General features: G+C 32.6%; 1 protein-coding gene and 1 pseudogene across 1 annotated transcript; both read right to left on the bottom strand.

Annotated features, from left to right (window-relative positions):
• Positions 1-331: 331 nt before the first annotated feature.
• LOC146915919 (7-deoxyloganetin glucosyltransferase-like) lies at positions 332-2,166 on the bottom strand. The gene is made up of 2 exons (XM_085718147.1): positions 1,633-2,166; positions 332-1,483 (listed from the first exon to the last, which is right to left on the bottom strand). The coding sequence occupies exons 1-2, from the start codon at positions 2,144-2,146 to the stop codon at positions 546-548; spliced, it is 1,452 nt and encodes a 483-aa protein (XP_085574273.1). The 5' UTR covers positions 2,147-2,166; the 3' UTR covers positions 332-545.
• Positions 2,167-3,180: 1,014 nt separating this feature from the next.
• LOC146915918 (7-deoxyloganetin glucosyltransferase pseudogene) lies at positions 3,181-7,426 on the bottom strand (annotated as a pseudogene).
• Between the last annotated feature and the right edge of the window lie 11,996 nt (positions 7,427-19,422).

Raw genomic sequence — 19,422 nt, 5'->3', positions numbered from 1 at the left:
CATTGTGAAGTGTCAATTTTACACGCTTTCAAACCTTTGACCTAAGTAAACTTGCCATGTCTATTTTATTAAAACTGATCAATTTCCACATTAGAATAAAATATTAACTTATGGTTTCTATTTAACTAGTAATTCCTAACAAAACTATAAATCTTGTATAATATAGAAGGATATTAATTTAAACCTGTACACACAGCAAAATGATTGTTTGCCTTGATTTATCCTTCTCATGATAATGGAATATTCAACATACTTTCCAAAAAAGCCTTACTCACCCAACTACAATTATTCAAAGCAGTAAAACTCAACTAACAAAGATTTAAATACATGCCATATAATTATCCAATTCAATCCATTTAATATTAGAAAGAACCACTATCTTACTTTAAGCATTCTTGCACAAAATATGTTCAATTCCATCATCATGAACCGATTACTTATTGGCAGCAATATACTTGCTATACACTACAATAGCATAACCCCTTAAATTCAATAGGAGAAGATCAATGGATCAATATAATACTACATTGCATACAAACAGACACTTAGATTTGATTTTGTTTAAGCAAAACCTCCTTAATCACTTTTTCCAAGTTCATGTATGAACAACCACCAGGTCTCGTATCCTCGACCGCCTTCTTCCTCATCTCAATTATCCTTTTCCTCATCATCTTTCCTTTCTCTCCCACCATCAATTCATTAACCAACTTCTCCACCTCCTCTCTCTTCACATTGGTGTCAATTTCCATGCCAATCTCCCATTCGTTGCAAATATATCTGCAGTTTGCTGGCTGATCAGCAAAAAACGGCCAACACAACATTGGAACTCCGGCACATATGCTTTCGGTGGTTGAGTTCCATCCACAATGAGTCAAGAATCCACCAATTGATGGATGGTTTAATACTTGCTCTTGCGGGCACCAATCCGTGATTAGGCCTCTATCTGAAATTTCATTCTTAAACTCAGATGACAAAACCACGGAACCGCTAATGACAAGATCAGGCCTAATGATCCATAAAAAATGTTGCTTGCTATTGGTCAATTCCCAAGCAAACTCTAACAGTTTTTCTGCAGTCATAACTGTCATGCTCCCAAAATTCACATAAACAACGGACCTTGTTTCCTTTGATTCAAGCCAATCAAGACACTTGGTATCTTCTTTCCAAAGATTGGTACTTAAACTTGCCAAGTGATTATGTGGACTTTGACTTAAAAGTGAAGATAAAGGGCCAATAGCACAAATATTAGGGAACGTCGAGGAGAGAACATTCATTACATCCTTCTCAAGTTCATTAGAAGTATTAAAAATAAAAGCAGAGGCTCTGTGAGCCCTTTCTGCTGCTTCAGTGATAAATTCCACCATCGAATCGTTTGGATCGGTAATCCTTGTAAAGTCAGGCAAATCCTTCAGTCGAAAGTTCTGCAGTCCTGGCATACAGTCTAATTTAATTTCCAAATATCCGTTTGTTAAATAACTCTCATCTGCATATCAAATTTACAAAAGTTGTCAACCATCGGTACATTATACTACTTAAAAAAGTGTTTCTAAAAAATTTGTGTAGGCACAAGCCCACACATATAACAACATGCATCCCTCCACATATGAAGAAAGAAAGAAGATTAATTGTTACCTTTTAGTGGTATGAGACCTTTATCTAACAATGTACGAAAATGAATACCAGTCAAAAATGTACATGCATTGAATGAACTAAAGAAAACGATAGGGAGTGAAAGTTCTTCAGCAGCTTGTACTGTAAAGGACATGCTAATATCAGAAACTATACAAGTAACCGGAGGGACAAGACCAGATGTTGCACGGTCATGAAGTCTCACAAGAAGTTCGCGAAAGGGTTGGAGGAAGTTCTTTCTGATTGATTTACAAAGATCGAATATGTCTTGACTAACATCGCCATCACCATCTGTTGGAGTTAAACCATCTGGAATAGTCTCAAAGTTAAAGTCATTAAAACCATCAAGAGCATTAGGACCTCTTGATTTGAGCAAGCGTTTGTGATTGTATTCGGTGTTTACATAGGTTATGTGAAAGCCTCTAAGGTGAAGAAGTTTTGCTAGTTTCAACAATGGATTGATATGGCCTTGAACTGGATATGGAATTAACACAGCATGTGGTTTTTTATCACTCATTTCTGAGTTTGTGTTTGAATGTTGAGCAAGGGTATAAAGCCAATGGTTTAATAGGGATGAAGCCAATGTTTCTTTGATTTTCGGAATAGAAAATAGAAAAAAAGACCTGAAATTCAAAGTTTGATAAATTTTTCTTTTAAAATGGAAAAAATTCCAAGTTACACAATAATTGATGCATACTAGTCATGATAGAATAGAATAATCCAATCATTAAGCATGCATAATTGTATTTGTCATTATTCATAGGTTTGACTAATTATTATTGTGTATATATATAAACGCCGGCAAGGAAAAACCGATGTGTACTTAACTATTTATTTATTTTATCAAAGTCTCTATTAGCTATTATTTTTCATCCCTAATCAGTTCAATTTTTCACATCATCAAAGTATTAAATATTTGAAATTGCACAAGACAATATCAGTCCCTCCTAAAGATCTGGACATAATAAAGAGTAGGAGTAAAAAATGTCTTTTAACGAGGGCTCTTTTATTAATAGTGTTAAACTTTTTTATACATGCATCCAATCAAACGACATCATAATGTCAATTTTTTAGGTTACTTCCTCGAATACCTCTAAAAATATCATCTTCGTATGATTTGATCGGATTCTACGCACAAAAAAGCTTTGCACTGTCAGTGCTCAAAAATTAATATCTGCAAAGTATTTGTGCCTAAAAACTATAAATATTGTATAGCATTGGAGAATGTTAATTTAAACTAATATACACATGATTTTTTTTTTGTTTTGACAAAATGCATCCTTCACATGATGATGGAATTCAAGATACTGTGAAAGAATTCTTATTCCCCCAACTTTTTAAAGTTGTAGGTTTCATATTAGTTAATATAGATGCCATATAATTATTCAATATGCATATATTCAAACCATTTAAAATTAGGAAGAATCATTATTTTAGTTTAGTAACTCTTGCTGAAGATGAGTTCACTTACATCATCACTTAAATTCAATAGGGGAAGATCAATGAATTACTGTTGAACTGCTTTGCATAAAAAATTACTTAAATTTGATTTTATTTAAGCAACACCTCCTTGGTCACATTGTCCAAGTTCATGTATGAACAACCTCCAGTTCTTGTGTCCTCCTCCTCCTTCTTCTTCAACTCAATTGCCTTTTGATGCATCTTCTTTACATTCTCTCCCACCATCAATTCATTGACAAGCTTCTCCACCTCATCTCTCTTTACATTCGTATTAATTTCCATCCCAATCTCCCATTCATTGTAAATAAGTCTACAGTTTGTTGGTTGATCACCAAAGAATGGCCAACACAACATTGGCACTTCACCACATATGCTTTCAGTGGTTGAGTTCCATCTGCAATGAGTCAAGAATCCACCAACGAAGGGTGGTTCGAAACTTTCTCTTGTGGACACCAACTTGCTATTAAGCCTCTATCTGAAATTTCATTCACAAACTCAAATGACAAAACGACTGAGCCACCAATGACAAGGTCCGGCCTAATGATCCAAAAAAATGGTTTATTGCAATTGGCCGAACCCCAACAAACTCTAACAGTTTTCTTCGGTCATTATCTTCTTTCCAAAGGTTTGAACCTAAATATTCCAATTGATGAATTTGTGGATTTTGGGTTAATAATGGGGTAAAGAGACGGAAACATAAAGGAGAGATTATTTATTATATCACTCTCAAGTTCATTGAGAGCCCGTTTGTTATAGCTTTTTTAAGAAAAGAATCACTTTTTTAAACAAAATAATCATTTTTAAGAATTTTGCATCCGTTTGTTACATGTTTTAAAAAAAATCAGAATCTAAAAAAAAATCTAAAAACTGCTTCAAATGAGAAGCTGTTAAGAGCAGCTTTTCAAAAAATAGATTTTTTCTGGAGGAGAGAGAAAATGTTGTTTAAAAGATTGAACTAATTTTGTAACAAAAAATCCCTTTTATATAGTTGTATCTAAACAAACTAAGAGCCCGTTTGTTATAGCTTTTTTAAGAAAAGAATCACTTTTTTAAACAAAATAATAATTTTTAAGAATTTTGCATCCGTTTGTTACATGTTTTAAAAAAAATCAGAATCTAAAAAAAAATCTAAAAACTGCTTCAAATGAGAAGCTGTTAAGAGCAGCTTTTCAAAAAATAGATTTTTTCTGGAGGAGAGAGAAAATGTTGTTTAAAAGATTGAACTAATTTTGTAACAAAAAATCCCTTTTATATAGTTGTATCTAAACAAACTAAATTATTTGTTTAAAAAAAGTGATTTTTATCACGGTAAACAAACGCAAAATAGATTCTGATTTTTCATACAATCTCTAAACTATAATCTCTTTGGGCCCGTTTGTTACGGATTAAAATAAAAGTGATTTTGACATGAAATAATTTAGAGATTATATATTTTATAGATTTTATGAAAAATCAGAATCTATTTTGTGTTTTTTTACCGTAATAAAAATTAATTTTTTAAAACAAATAATTTAGTTTGTTTGGATACAACTATATAAAAGGGATTTTTTATTACAATGTTAGTTCAATTTTTTAAATCATATTTTCTCTCTCTTCTAAAAAAAATCTATTTTTTGAGAAGCTGCTCTTAGAGCCCGTTTGTTATAGCTTTTTTTTAGGAAAAAATCACTTTTTTTAAGAAAATAATCACTTTTAAGAATATTGCATCCGTTTGTTACAAATTTTAAAAAAAAATCAGAATCTAAAAAAAAATCTAAAAACAGCTTCAAATGAGAAGCTGTTGAGAGCAGCTTCTAAAAAAATAGATTTTTTTTAGATGAGAGAGAAAATATTGATCTAAAGATTGAACTAATTTTGTAACAAAAAATCGCTTTTATATAGCTGTATCCAAACAAACTAAATTATTTTTTAAAAAAAGTGATTTTTATTACTGTAAACAAACGCAAAATAGATTCTGATTTTTCATAAAATCTCTAAAAAATAATCTCTAAATTATTTTAGGTCAAAATCACTTTTATTTTAATCCGTAACAAACGGGCCCTAAATTATTTGTTTAAAAAAAGTGATTTTTATCACGGTAAACAAACGCAAAATAGATTCTGATTTTTCATACAATCTCTAAACTATAATCTCTTTGGGCCCGTTTGTTACGGATTAAAATAAAAGTGATTTTGACATGAAATAATTTAGAGATTATATATTTTATAGATTTTATGAAAAATCAGAATCTATTTTGTGTTTTTTTACCGTAATAAAAATTAATTTTTTAAAACAAATAATTTAGTTTGTTTGGATACAACTATATAAAAGGGATTTTTTATTACAATGTTAGTTCAATTTTTTAAATCATATTTTCTCTCTCTTCTAAAAAAAATCTATTTTTTGAGAAGCTGCTCTTAGAGCCCGTTTGTTATAGCTTTTTTTTAGGAAAAAATCACTTTTTTTAAGAAAATAATCACTTTTAAGAATATTGCATCCGTTTGTTACAAATTTTTAAAAAAAATCAGAATCTAAAAAAAATCTAAAAACAGCTTCAAATGAGAAGCTGTTGAGAGCAGCTTCTAAAAAAATAGATTTTTTTTAGATGAGAGAGAAAATATTGATCTAAAGATTGAACTAATTTTGTAACAAAAAATCGCTTTTATATAGCTGTATCCAAACAAACTAAATTATTTTTTAAAAAAAGTGATTTTTATTACTGTAAACAAACGCAAAATAGATTCTGATTTTTCATAAAATCTCTAAAAAATAATCTCTAAATTATTTTAGGTCAAAATCACTTTTATTTTAATCCGTAACAAACGGGCCCTAAATTATTTGTTTAAAAAAAGTGATTTTTATCACGGTAAACAAACGCAAAATAGATTCTGATTTTTCATACAATCTCTAAACTATAATCTCTTTGGGCCCGTTTGTTACGGATTAAAATAAAAGTGATTTTGACATGAAATAATTTAGAGATTATATATTTTATAGATTTTATGAAAAATCAGAATCTATTTTGTGTTTTTTTACCGTAATAAAAATTAATTTTTTAAAACAAATAATTTAGTTTGTTTGGATACAACTATATAAAAGGGATTTTTTATTACAATGTTAGTTCAATTTTTTAAATCATATTTTCTCTCTCTTCTAAAAAAAATCTATTTTTTGAGAAGCTGCTCTTAGAGCCCGTTTGTTATAGCTTTTTTTTAGGAAAAAATCACTTTTTTTAAGAAAATAATCACTTTTAAGAATATTGCATCCGTTTGTTACAAATTTTTAAAAAAAATCAGAATCTAAAAAAAATCTAAAAACAGCTTCAAATGAGAAGCTGTTGAGAGCAGCTTCTAAAAAAATAGATTTTTTTTAGATGAGAGAGAAAATATTGATCTAAAGATTGAACTAATTTTGTAACAAAAAATCGCTTTTATATAGCTGTATCCAAACAAACTAAATTATTTTTTAAAAAAAGTGATTTTTATTACTGTAAACAAACGCAAAATAGATTCTGATTTTTCATAAAATCTCTAAAAAATAATCTCTAAATTATTTTAGGTCAAAATCACTTTTATTTTAATCCGTAACAAACGGGCCCTTAACAGCTTCTCATTTGAAGCTGTTTTAAGATTTTTTTTTAGATTCTGATTTTTTTAAAAAGTTGTAACAAACGGATGCAACATTCTTAAAAGTGATTATTTTGTTAAAAAAAGTGATTTTTTTTTCTTAAAAAAGCTATAACAAACGGGCTCTAAATTATTTTATGTCAAAATCACTTTTATTTTAATCCGTAACAAACGAGCCCTGAAAGTATTCAAAATAATAGTAGTTTTTTTATGAACTTTATCAACCGAAAGTTTTTCACACCTGGAACTTTAGTTTCCAAATATCCATTTGTTAGATAACTCTAGTTGAGAAACATGGCATCCATGAAAGTAGAGAGAAAAACTTAGAAAATTATTGTATTGATAATAGTTGAAGAGATGCAAAAGTGAGAAGAGAGTTACAAAAGAGTCAACTTGTGACTTATATAGTGATTACACTAGTACCCTTAACTAACTCTAAAATGAGTACAACTACTATATTTCAACAGCCTCCCTCAAACTCAAGGTAAGAGAATTTTTAGCTTGAGTTTGAATTACAAAGTTAACGCCAAACAGAAAAAAAATTTGACCAACACAAAGCTTCAAACCATAAGAGAAAGCTTCCAAACAGCATTTGCTCTTCAATCTTCATACAAGGAACCTGCACACCAGCTACTAACCGAAACAACTTTCCAGCAGATGGATAACCTCAACAACACTTCAAATGCATATGAGAAAAACAAACTTCCAACAACTATTAACAGCCACTCCATAACAAAAAGGTATCAATGGTGCAGACAAGACAAACATAACACTCACAAACAACCAAAAGCTAACATCAGTAGAAAACCTTATCCATATAACTCCTCCAACACAGTATAGGAGTAAGAAATGTACCACAAATCCAAATCCAAACAATGTCCAAAGTTTGGCAGAAAAACAATAAAAGAAAACCATATAGAGAGAAATGCTTAACCATTAAGCAGAAGCCACAACTCAAGGCTTAACCACTTAACAGAAGCTAACACCAATAAGGCCAACAAAGGGTAAAATGCTTAACTACCATAGGTAGAAGCCAAAGAGAAGAAGAAGAAAAAAAATGTTAAAAGGTCTTGATGGCTACAAAGTGGTGCACAATACTCAAGTTGTGCTAAAAGGTAGTTAGCACATCAGAGGATTCAACAATTAACATCAGAGAGTAAGCAAGAGAGCATGGTTGATGGCTATAGAGTGAAGCATCAATACTCAGATTGTGCTAAAGGTGGATTGCACATCAAAAAAATCGGCTAGTTAATAAAAGGAGACAATCAAATCCAACATGTAAAGACATGGCAGAACAACAACCAATTGGCAAGTCACCAAATTATGGTGTATAGAGGACTCTAAAAAGAAACTCATATGACATGTGAAGAATATATGCCAAAAAACCAATTATGTCTCCAATCTTCACTGTTGAGGACAAACCAAAACAATTATAAAATCAATCTCCAATGATACATGGTTAATGGACAGAGGGGAAGAATAGCAAAAAAAAAAAAACAACAAGGTGGTAGTGACTTGAATGTATCTTCTGGTATGGACAACCAACAACTAGTCATTAGCAATAAACCAACACAAACTAATGTAATGGCAGCAACATGCATTACTGCACACAATTAATGCCTCTAGCTCCAAGAAGTTAATCATCAATGAATAACATTCTCATATCAAACAGTGAATGGTGTTTCCGAATCAAGAAATATGAGGCTTCAAGTAAAACTGATTAGCATAATTTGTGTGCCAATTCCAAATAAAGTCTTCTACCAATTAACAAATTTGAACTAGAGAAGGCCCCAAATTTTAACTGAAATATGCAGCACCAATGAATCCAAGATCGTGTGGTATCAAAATTACATGAGGTACTGAATATACCTGCCTCATTCACAACAGTGAAAAATTGCAGCACCAATAGCTCTCATAGACATAGCCAAGAAATCTTTGATCAAAAGAAACCTAAATCTTTCAGAAGCACTCTGATGCATATGTATCTCCAACCAGAATTTATATATGGATTCTTTGGCCACATAGAATTTTCAAGCAGAACCAAATCTGTCCATCAACTTGAAAACCCCAATCTCAATCAGGGTTGAACAAAAACATGACCAAGAAACAATTAAACTGACAAGAACGTTGAGCGAAATAAAAGAATTGAAATATGTATCCTTATAAATTGAGGGAAAATGGCTCAAACGGAAATTGAATCGAATAGCACAAGAAATTGAACTCGAACAACAAATTGAGAGAAACAAGTTCAGATTGAAATCAAATTGAAGACAATCGGATCGAAAAACGAAACTGAATTGTTGAATGGAAGCAAAAACAAGAAGAGTAATGGTTCAATAAACTAAAAAGCGATGGAGATTGGAACCGCAAACCCTAAGATTTGGGGAGAACTGTGATAATAAAAATATTGTGACCAAGAGACTCAAATTGAATATGAAACTGAATCACAATTGGCATTTCAATCAAGAAACAAGAGAAATCAAAACTGGAACTTGAAAAAAATTGAACAAAGGGAGAATCGACAAATATAACCCTAATCAGAAATCGAACATTCTTGCTCTGATGAAGCAGTGAATTTGAAACCCTAGAAATTGGGGGAAAAGACGCAAACGGAATCGCGAAGAAATCACAAATTGAGAAATGTTGATCGAACAAAGAAAATGATGTAAAAGAAACATATGAGAGTGAAATACGGATCGAAAATGAAAAAGCATCGAACAAATCAATAACAGAATCAAGAAAGAAAGGGTGGAGAAGAAATTTTCTTGAGAAAGTGAAGGAAAATGGCACTGAAATTTCTCAAGAAAATGCAGCGGAATTGTGTTCATGGAGGAAACCGTTGCTCTGATACCATGTTGAGAAACATGGCATCCATGAAAGTAGAGAGAAAAACTTAGAAAATTATTGTATTGATAATAGTTGAAGAGATACAAAAGTGAGAAGAGAGTTACAAAAGAGGCAACTTGTGACTTATATAGTGACTACACTAGTACTCTTAACTAACTCTAAAATGAGTATAACTACTATATTTCAACAACTCTCATCTGCAAATCAAAAGTAGCAAAGTTTATAGCTTGACGGTCATACATACATATATACATGTGTATCTCGTTTTTGACAGAAAGATACATGCATAAGGTATTATAAATTGAATAAAAGTAATTTATTGAAGTATAAATTTTAGTTTTTAAGTTTTATGAAATTTTTGGAGGTCATCTATTCAATAAGAGTTTTTACTTTGACGGTTGCTTTATTGAGTTATCAGTAGTGCTATTCCTCCCGACAAAAAATCATCCCGAGACCATCCCGAAAAGCACTTCACCAATTGAATTTTGTTATTCCCGGAAAACATGGGTGGCATGGCATACAATTAATGAAAGGTATTAAGTAAAAAAAGAATTTGGGAAATCCTCGCTAGTTATATTGTCGCTATAACTAGCAATTTCCTTGAGTTGTATATTAACTGAAACTTTATCATGAGTTACTCTTGGAGTAAGTTGATTATCTCGCGTGCACATATATGTTAAAAGCCAAAACCACTAGAGCTGAATCAGTTTCTAACCAAAGATTGGACTAATTTCTCTGGGGAGCTATCTTTATAGCCCTCATTGCACCACAAAGCAGAGGTAATACCTACGGGGTCCGAGAAACAACACAACAAATCAGCTTCATGATTTCTAAAAATGCCATCACAAGCAGAGATTTTATGGTTGCCATTAGAGGCGCCATCCGTATTGTACTTTTTTCAATTTGGCAGTGGAGGATGCCAGAGAATTTCTTTAATAATGGGAGCTCTAGGTTGATTAGTAGAAACCTTAAAGTGTTTCAGAATTGTGAAATCCCTAATAAAGTTGTTGGTAGCCTTGCAAGTGTTATTTCAGGACAGAGATGTGTTAGCAATGGTCAAAGAGATGGCAGATTGCCAAGCATTAGAGGCGCCATCCGTATTGTACTTTTTTCAATTTGGCAGTGGAGGATGCCAGAGAATTTCTTTAATAATGGGAGCTCTAGGTTGATTAGTAGAAACCTTAAAGTGTTTCAGAATTGTGAAATCCCTAATAAAGTTGTTGGTAGCCTTGCAAGTGTTATTTCAGGACAGAGATGTGTTAGCAATGGTCAAAGAGATGGCAGATTGCCAAGGAATAATTTTGTTGTTAAATCTGGCTTGATTCCTAGCAAACCATATTGTGTTTAGCAGGTTGATAAGAGCAGAAATGATAACTACCTTGCATTGGGGCGACCATTTAATATCACAGATGTTCCACATATCTTCTAAGCTGGTAAAATGCAAAACTAGGTTAAGAGAATGAGCCAACCATGACCATATTTTAACAGCAAAGGGGCATTCAAAGAAGATATGGAAAGAGGAATTAACATTCTTGAGGCAAAGGTTAGATAAAGAGGGAAGATGACAACCTCTGAACATAAGGTTCTCATCAGTTGGAATCTTCTGATGCATGAGCCTCCAAACAAAAAGAGATTTAGATGGGGGCACATCTGCATTGCAAATCAATTTACCCCATTTAAACTCTTGAGAATGATGAAACTTTAAAGAGTAGGAATCTTTCATAGGTAAATCTCCAAATTGAGAATGTTTCCAAAGCAATCTATCTTCAGTAGGCTCACTAGGGATGATGGCTTGATGAACAAGATGTCTGAGATGAGGGAACATATGATCAAGTTGAAGAGGAAGGTGCCAGTTACCGTTATGAATAAAATCACCCACAGAAGCATAGAGAGATTGTTGGAACATGTGTGGAAATTGAGTAAAAAGACTAAACACAAATTCCCATGTTGGGTAGAACTAGTGTGGTGTGAATTGAAAAAAGTCGAAGTCCCACATCGGATGGAACACACACATTAGTAGTGTTTATATAGTGGGGGTGTACCTCTAATTAATGGGGGTACTTAATTATGTGAACGAAGTAAACACTATAGAAAATATATATATATATATATATATATATATATATATATATATTGATATATATTTTATTATTTGGAAATGATAAATTAAACAATTAATTTAATCATTATTAGAAAGTGTTTTCTTAGTCCCGAAGTTTAGCTAAAATATTTTGGAACGCAATCTAGAATATTTTGGAATACAACCTGAAATATTTTGGTAGGCAATCTAATATATTTTAGTACTTGATCTGAAATATATTTTTGTACTTAATATATATTTTGGTACTCAATTGAGATATTTTTGTATTAGAACTAATATGTGAATTACTTAATCACAAAGTAATATATTACTTGTTCCCAAAGTTTCTCATATTACTTGTTCCCGAAGTTTCTCACTTATTAGTTGTGAATTTTTCCTATAAATAGAGAACTCACATAGTGCATTCCACACACCAAAGAGTTTCATTGAGTTGTCGGGAACTCTTTCTCTCTTCTCCCTTTCTTGACTTGTGTTGACGAGTCTTTCTTTTCTTCATCTCCTTTTTTCTGTCCCTTCGGAATTAAGAGTGTTCTTAAGACCATAGTCCCTTTTCAGTTTAATGTCCCTTCGGAATTAAGAATGGTCTTAAAAGCATAGTCCCTTCGGTAATATACGTCCCTTCGGAATAAAGAGTACTTTTAAGATCATAGTCCCTATTTGGAATAACAATGTCCCGTCGGAATCAAGAATGATCTTAACAGTATATAAATATTATAACAATATTTTCCTATTTGAGGAGAAATGGTGGTAACACCATATTTGAGTGGTCATAGTACCATATTGATAGTTTGGAGAACTTAAAGGTAAGAATGGTGGAAACACCATATTTGAGTGGTATTAGCACCATAATAGAATGGTAATAATACCATATTAAAGTGGTTTCAGTATTAAAGAGTGGTCTTAGTACCATATTTGAAGGTGTAATTCTCGAACGGTTTTCTACAGTGCAGTAGTTAACCGCACAGTTGTAGCTGGGCTTCTTTTATCCTGGAGGTGGCGTGGTTGATAGTCTGCCTTGCACAATTTTGGGTAGTGCCACGAAACGTCTTAAAGAGAGCGACTTGGTCGTGACTCAACCTTGTAACAACTTCGGTAGATAATAGAATTTGGAAATCCAAATACAACAGTTTGGAAATCCAAAAACAAAAATTTTAAGACGTTTTGATCTGCTATGTATACCGAAGAAGTTACTTACTGAGGTTAAGTTGTCCCTAAATACATTAAGGATAAATATGGCTATATAGAATTACATCTTTCGACTGAAACGATGAAGTACTTGTTGTTTCAAACAACAAATTAACAAGAGAGCAATATTGATCTTATTTGATATTTGAAGCCACATTCAAACCATTGCATGTCTTGCTTACCTTTCATATTAAATAAGAATGTGACTTACGATGTTGAAGAACTTTTAGGGAATTACTAAAAGCATGACCTCACTGTTGCTATTGAAAAGCTAACATCTGTTACGAACCTCTTGCTAGTTGCTATTAAAGAATGGATGGTAATCTACTAATGATTTCCTGAAATGCAATTAGTTGTGATCGGCTGTTAGCTTAGTGAATTGCTCTTGGAATAACCATATGGAAAAATGCGCAAATTCATAAATTTGAGAACTGGTTAATCGTTTAAAGAAATTATATGAGAAATTTGTTCAAAATGTTTGAAACAAATATTAGAAAGAATCTGAATTTCAGATTTCTATTGAATAAGACTGAGTTGACTCAGACTTAAAGAGAGACTTGTGTATCATGCATTCTTGTGGAAAAGACTGCGCATTTGATGGTATGTTCAAAATTAAATTCTCCTTCTATTTTATAAGTTGTGTGATTTTAATCTTTGACATATCAAAATTTATCACGTGAACAAGTATTTATTTTTAAATTTGAGTAACTTGGATTGAATTCCAAAGTTATATGATTAGAAAATTTTATTTTTTGCAGTCAAGATAAATGAACCAAAAGGTTTATTTAAATCCATGTTTAGAGAATATGAATCTCTAAACTTAATAAATTATGATATGTGCGAACTTGATGGCATATAAACTAGAAATGATAAATGATATTTTATCATATTTATTGATGACTGTGAATTTTGGAAAATAAAATTGATATGCTTGATAAGTTCAATTTTTATAATGCAAATTGAAAGTTACATTGGATAGAGTACCCAAGTCTATGAACAAAAATTCTAATTAAGAAATTTTTGAAGAAAAGACAATTCAACTTGTCCTATTATTTTTGAACTTGGGATTGTCTGGACTATATTTTGACTCTGGATCCTAAGAGAGTTGAACTCACTAGTAGAGCCTATGAATGTGTATTCAATGGGTATCGAAACATATAGGTTTATGACCTAAATGTTAAAGTGATCATAGAATTAAAAGATGTTGATTTCTATGAAGTAAGTACCCCTGTAAATTAAAGAATAGTGGGGGCACCAGTGGGGGTAAACTAAATTCCCCTTGTATATTAAGAACTAGTGGGGGAACTATATCTGATCATATTTCAGTAATCAGAGTTAGTTATGAAAACATTGTACAAGATGTTATAGAACCTCGAAGAGGTAAGAGCAAGAATTGCTAAAGAGTATGGACCTTGTGGTTTATATATTGGAAGAAGATCCATCAAGCCTTAAAGAAGCTATATCCTCATTGGAAGATGAATTATGGCAAGAAGCAATAAACGATGTAATGGATTATCTAGATTCTAACGAAACATGACACTTGGTTGACTTGTCTCATAGTTGCAAACTAATCGGTTGAATTTGGATTTTAGGAAAAAGAACTAAAACCTGATGGTACGGTTGATGAATACAAGGCTCTCCTTGTAGTCAAAGGTTTTAGACAAAAACAAAAAATAGACTTCTTCGACACTTATTCACCAGTCACAAGAATAATATCCATAAGAGTAGTCCCTTTAGCCGCTGTTCATAACTCGATAGTACTCCAAATGGATATGAAAGTTGCCTTTTTATGGTGAATAGAAGAACAAATCTATATTAAACAACCTGAAGGTTTTGTGATTCATGGACAAGAAAACAAGGTCTGTAAGTTAGATAATTCTTTGTGGGGTCTAAAAAGGAATGATATAAATTTTTTGACATTCTAATGCTATCGAATGAGTATAAAGTGAATGAAAGTGACAAATAATATTTGCACGATCATATGTCTCTATGAAGACAACTTGCTCATATTTGGGTTTAAAGATTCATGTTATGAATTATGTGAAATCATTGTTTATCAACAACAATGATAAGAAAGACCTAGACAAAGTTGAAGTAATTCTTGGTTTCAAGATTACTAGATCAGAAAAGAGAACATTTCTGATGAATCTCACAAAGTTGAGAATATGTAATTTGTTGGATATTTGTATGTTGGCTTCACTTTTGCCTAAAACAAATATTCACTTCAGATGTGGAACACAATGTTCCAACATCAAGAGTTGTTCTGTACGTTCTGGGCTTGACCTATGTTTAAGCACGCGCTTGCTTGATTGAAGGAATCCACACGAGCATGTGTTGGTATGAACCGTGTGCAATTATGAAGAGATCAGAACATATGTGATTTCTTAAGGAATTGTTGAAATGACTTAGGAAAGTATTTTTAATGTGACTTTTAATAAGCCTACTTTATAGGAGTTTCTCTATCCGTCCATATTGCTTAATGAAGAAGTCAGTGATCCGATCTGAAGCATGATTGAAGGAATGACACGCCTTGCTTCAGTATATAAAGGAGGCTACAAGACCTGAATTTCATTCAAGACATTGGTTTACAAAATAGAGTTTTGTTTAGGTTTTGAGTCTTATATCTTGTGAGCCTTTCGTGTATCATCTTGATGCATGTTTAGGACCGTACTTTGAGTTGTAATACTGTGCACTACTCCCAAGCTTTTAAGCAAGGAGGTAGGTAGATTGTGAACTGCATCCAAGCTTTTAAGTAAGGTTGTAAGTTGTTATTTTTTGAGGGTAACCTCATTTGAATTGAGTCTGTAATTTGGGAATCATAGGGGATTGTGATCTGTTGTAAGGGAGTGAGATGTGATCTCAAATCTAGGAGTTCCTAGGTTGAAGTCTAGTTGGGGTAGGTCCTAGGTCTTAAGTGCAAACGTGGTTTGCTGAGAGCTTTTGATACGGACTGCACTAGTGGATTTTCTTCCTGGCCTGGTAGCCCCCAGAGTAGGTGACGTTGCATCAAACTAGATTAACAATTTCTCTATGCCTCTTTTCTTTCTTGTCCGTTATTCTGTTTTTATTATATTTGTGATTGTTAACTTAATGTTCTAAACATCTTATACAACATCTATTTACTGTGTCCTGTGTTGGAACATCGTTTGGAACATCGTAAGTCTAACGTGCCAGAATTTCAATTGGCATCAGAGCAGGCACCCTGCCTGTTATTGGGTGAGATCCGGAGGAGATCTATTCTGGCAATATGGAGAAAGAAGGAGGTTTTGTTAACAGACCACCGTTACTAGATGGAACAAATTATGACTACTGGAAGTCACGTGTGAGTGCCTATCTCAAGTCTATTGACAGCAAGACTTGGAAGGCTGTGATGAAAGGTTGGGAACATCCAGTTGTTCTTGACAAAGATGGCAACAAAACCATGGTTTTGAAGCCAGAAGATGAGTGGACACTGCCTGAATGTATTAGACTCGACGTTGATTTTTGTCCAAGTTTATTAGTAGACGGATTAGAAGCATTGACATGCTACTGAAAGAGTCATGAGGTGCCTTAAGAAGATTATGACTCTAGGATTACATTATGAGAAGTATCATATTGTACTTAAATGGTACAAGATACAAATGAGAAGTATCATATAAGATATTGACTCAGTCCACTATGGAACGAATCTGAGATGAGAACACTAGAGAAAACTCGTGAAGAAGCAAGTTGATAAGATGCTTGCTAGCTGAGAACCCTTAATGGGTGAAACAGTTGTCCGAAGTGTTATTTTATTGTGATAGTCTGCAGCTATTACAAAATTGAGAATCGTTACCACAATGGTAAGAGACGATAACTAAGGCACGAACGCAGAATAATTAAAGAGCTCTAAAAGGAACGGTTAAAGTATATCGTGCACGTACTGATAAAGAATTAGTCAATCCTTTGACGAAAGGAATTACTATAAAGAAAGTCCTAAACACATCCAGTAGGATGGGACTAATGCCCAAAGATCACAAGTGATGATAATCCGACCTACATGACTGGAGATCCCAAGAAATAGGTTCCTATGGGTAATAACAAGTCATAAGTGATAGAACATGCTATGTTAAAAGTAAGAAAGCATGATTCCTGCAGCGATAGAAGGATGAGATAATAGAAACTCTTAATGAGATCTATACTCTATTTGGAGTGGAGTACATAGCTACAGGAGTACTCTTGATAGAATCACATATACGAATGTGGAACTAAGGGTCGGTTCCTATGGGATTCAGGGCAGAATACCTAGAGCGTTCGTTAAAACTGGGATAGACGTGCATGGCCATAAACGCACGGGCTTTTAGAATACACCTTAAGAAAAGGTTTGTGTGTGGGTTCTATGTCTGAGATAGAGTTCAATGCTGTAAGCAACTCTTGTTAATCGGAATATTATCCGCTATGCAAAGGTTCAAGTTGTAGGCGACACCTTTGTTTACTAGAAAATCTTATGGAGACGTTTCTTACGTTATTTTTGAAACCATTTTTTAAATTCAAGTGGGGGATTGTTGGAACATGTGTGGAAATTGAGTAAAAAGACTAAACACAAATTCCCATGTTGGGTAGAACTAGAGTGGTGTGAATTGAAAAAAGTGGAAGTCCCACATCGGATGGAACACACACATTAGTAGTGTTTATATAGTGGGGTGTACCTCTAATTAATGGGGGTACATAATTATGTGAACGAAGTAAACACTATAGAAAATATATATATATTGATATATATATATATATATATATATATATTTTATTATTTGGAAATGATAAATTAAATAATTAATTTAATCATTATTAGAAAGTGTTTTCTTAGTCCCGAAGTTTAGCTAAAATATTTTGGAACGCAATCTAGAATATTTTGGAATACAACCTGAAATATTTTGGTAGGCAATCTAATATATTTTAGTACTTGATCTGAAATATATTTTATACTTAATATATATTTTGGTACTCAATTGAGATATTTTTGTATTAGAACTAATATGTGAATTACTTAATCACAAAGTAATATATTACTTGTTCCCAAAGTTTCTCACTTATTAGTTGTGAATTTTCCCTATAAATAGAGAACTCACATAGTGCATTCCACACACCAAAGAGTTTCATTGAGTTGTCGGGAACTCTTTCTCTCTTCTACCTTTCTTGACTTGTGTTGACGAGTCTTTCTTTTCTTCATCTCCTTTTTTCTGTCCCTTCGGAATTAAGAGTGTTCTTAAGACCATAGTCCCTTTTCGGTTTAATGTCCCTTCGGAATCAAGAATGGTCTTAAAAACATAGTCCCTTCGATAATATACGTCCCTTCGGAATAAAGAGTACTTTTAAGATCATAGTCCCTATTTGGAATAACAATGTCCCGTCGAAATCAAGAATGATCTTAACGGTATATAAATATTATAACAATATTTTTCTATTTAAGAAGAAATGGTGGTAACACCATATTTGAGTGGTCATAGTACCATATTGATAGTTTGGAGAACTTAAAGGTTAGAATGGTGGAAACGCCATATTTGAGTGGTCTTAGCACCATAATAGAATGGTAATAATACCATATTAAAGTGGTTTCAGTATTAAAGAGTGGTCTTAGTACCATTTTTGAAGGTGTAATTCTCGAACGGTTTTCTACAGTGCAGTAGTTAACCGCACAGTTGTAGCTGGGCTTGTTTTATCCTGGAGGCGGCGTGGTTGATAGTCTACCTTGCACAATTTTGGGTAGTGCCACGAAACGTCTTAAAGAGAGCGACCTGATTGTGACTCAACCCAGTAACAACTTCGGTAGATAATAGAATTTGGAAATCCAAATACAACAGTTTGGAAATCCAAAAACAAAAATTTTAAGACGTTTTGATCTGCTATGTATACCGAAGAAGTTACTTACTGAGGTTAAGTTGTCCCTAAATACATTAAGGATAAATCTGGCTATATAGAATTACATCTTTCGACTGAAACGATGAAGTACTTGTTGTTTCAAACAACAAATTAACCAGAGAGCAATATTGATCTTATTTGATATTTGAAGCCACATTCAAACCATTGCATGTCTTGCTTACCTTTCATATTAAATAAGAATGTGACTTACGATGTTGAAGAACTTTTAGGGAATTACTAAAAGCATGACCTCACTGTTGCTATTGAAAAGCTAACATCTGTTACGAACCTCTTGCTAGTTGCTATTAAAGAATGGATGGTAATCTACTAATGATTTCCTGAAATGATATTAGTTGTGATCGGCTGTTAGGTTAGTGAATTGCTCTTGGAATAACCATATGGAAAAATGCGCAAATTCATAAATTTGAGCACTGGTTAATCGTTTAAAGAAATTATATGAGAAATTTATTCAAAATGTTTGAAACAAATATTAGAAAGAATCTGAATTTCAGATTTCTATTGAATAAGACTGAGTTGACTCAGACTTAAAGAGAGACTTGTGTATCATGCATTCTTATGGAAAAGACTGCGCATTTGATGGTATGTTCTAAATTAAATTCTCCTTCTATTTTATAAGTTGTGTGATTTTAATGTTTAACATATCAAAATTTATCACGTGAACAAGTATTTATTTTTAAATTTGAGTAACTTGGATTG

The sequence above is a fragment of the Medicago sativa genome, chromosome 6 (assembly GCF_051527215.1).
Source record: "Medicago sativa cultivar Bolivia chromosome 6, Bolivia_mono, whole genome shotgun sequence".
NCBI classification, from domain to species: domain Eukaryota; kingdom Viridiplantae; phylum Streptophyta; class Magnoliopsida; order Fabales; family Fabaceae; genus Medicago; species Medicago sativa.
The sequence above is the reverse complement of the archived record's forward strand: the minus strand, read 5'-3'. Positions and strand labels throughout refer to the sequence as shown.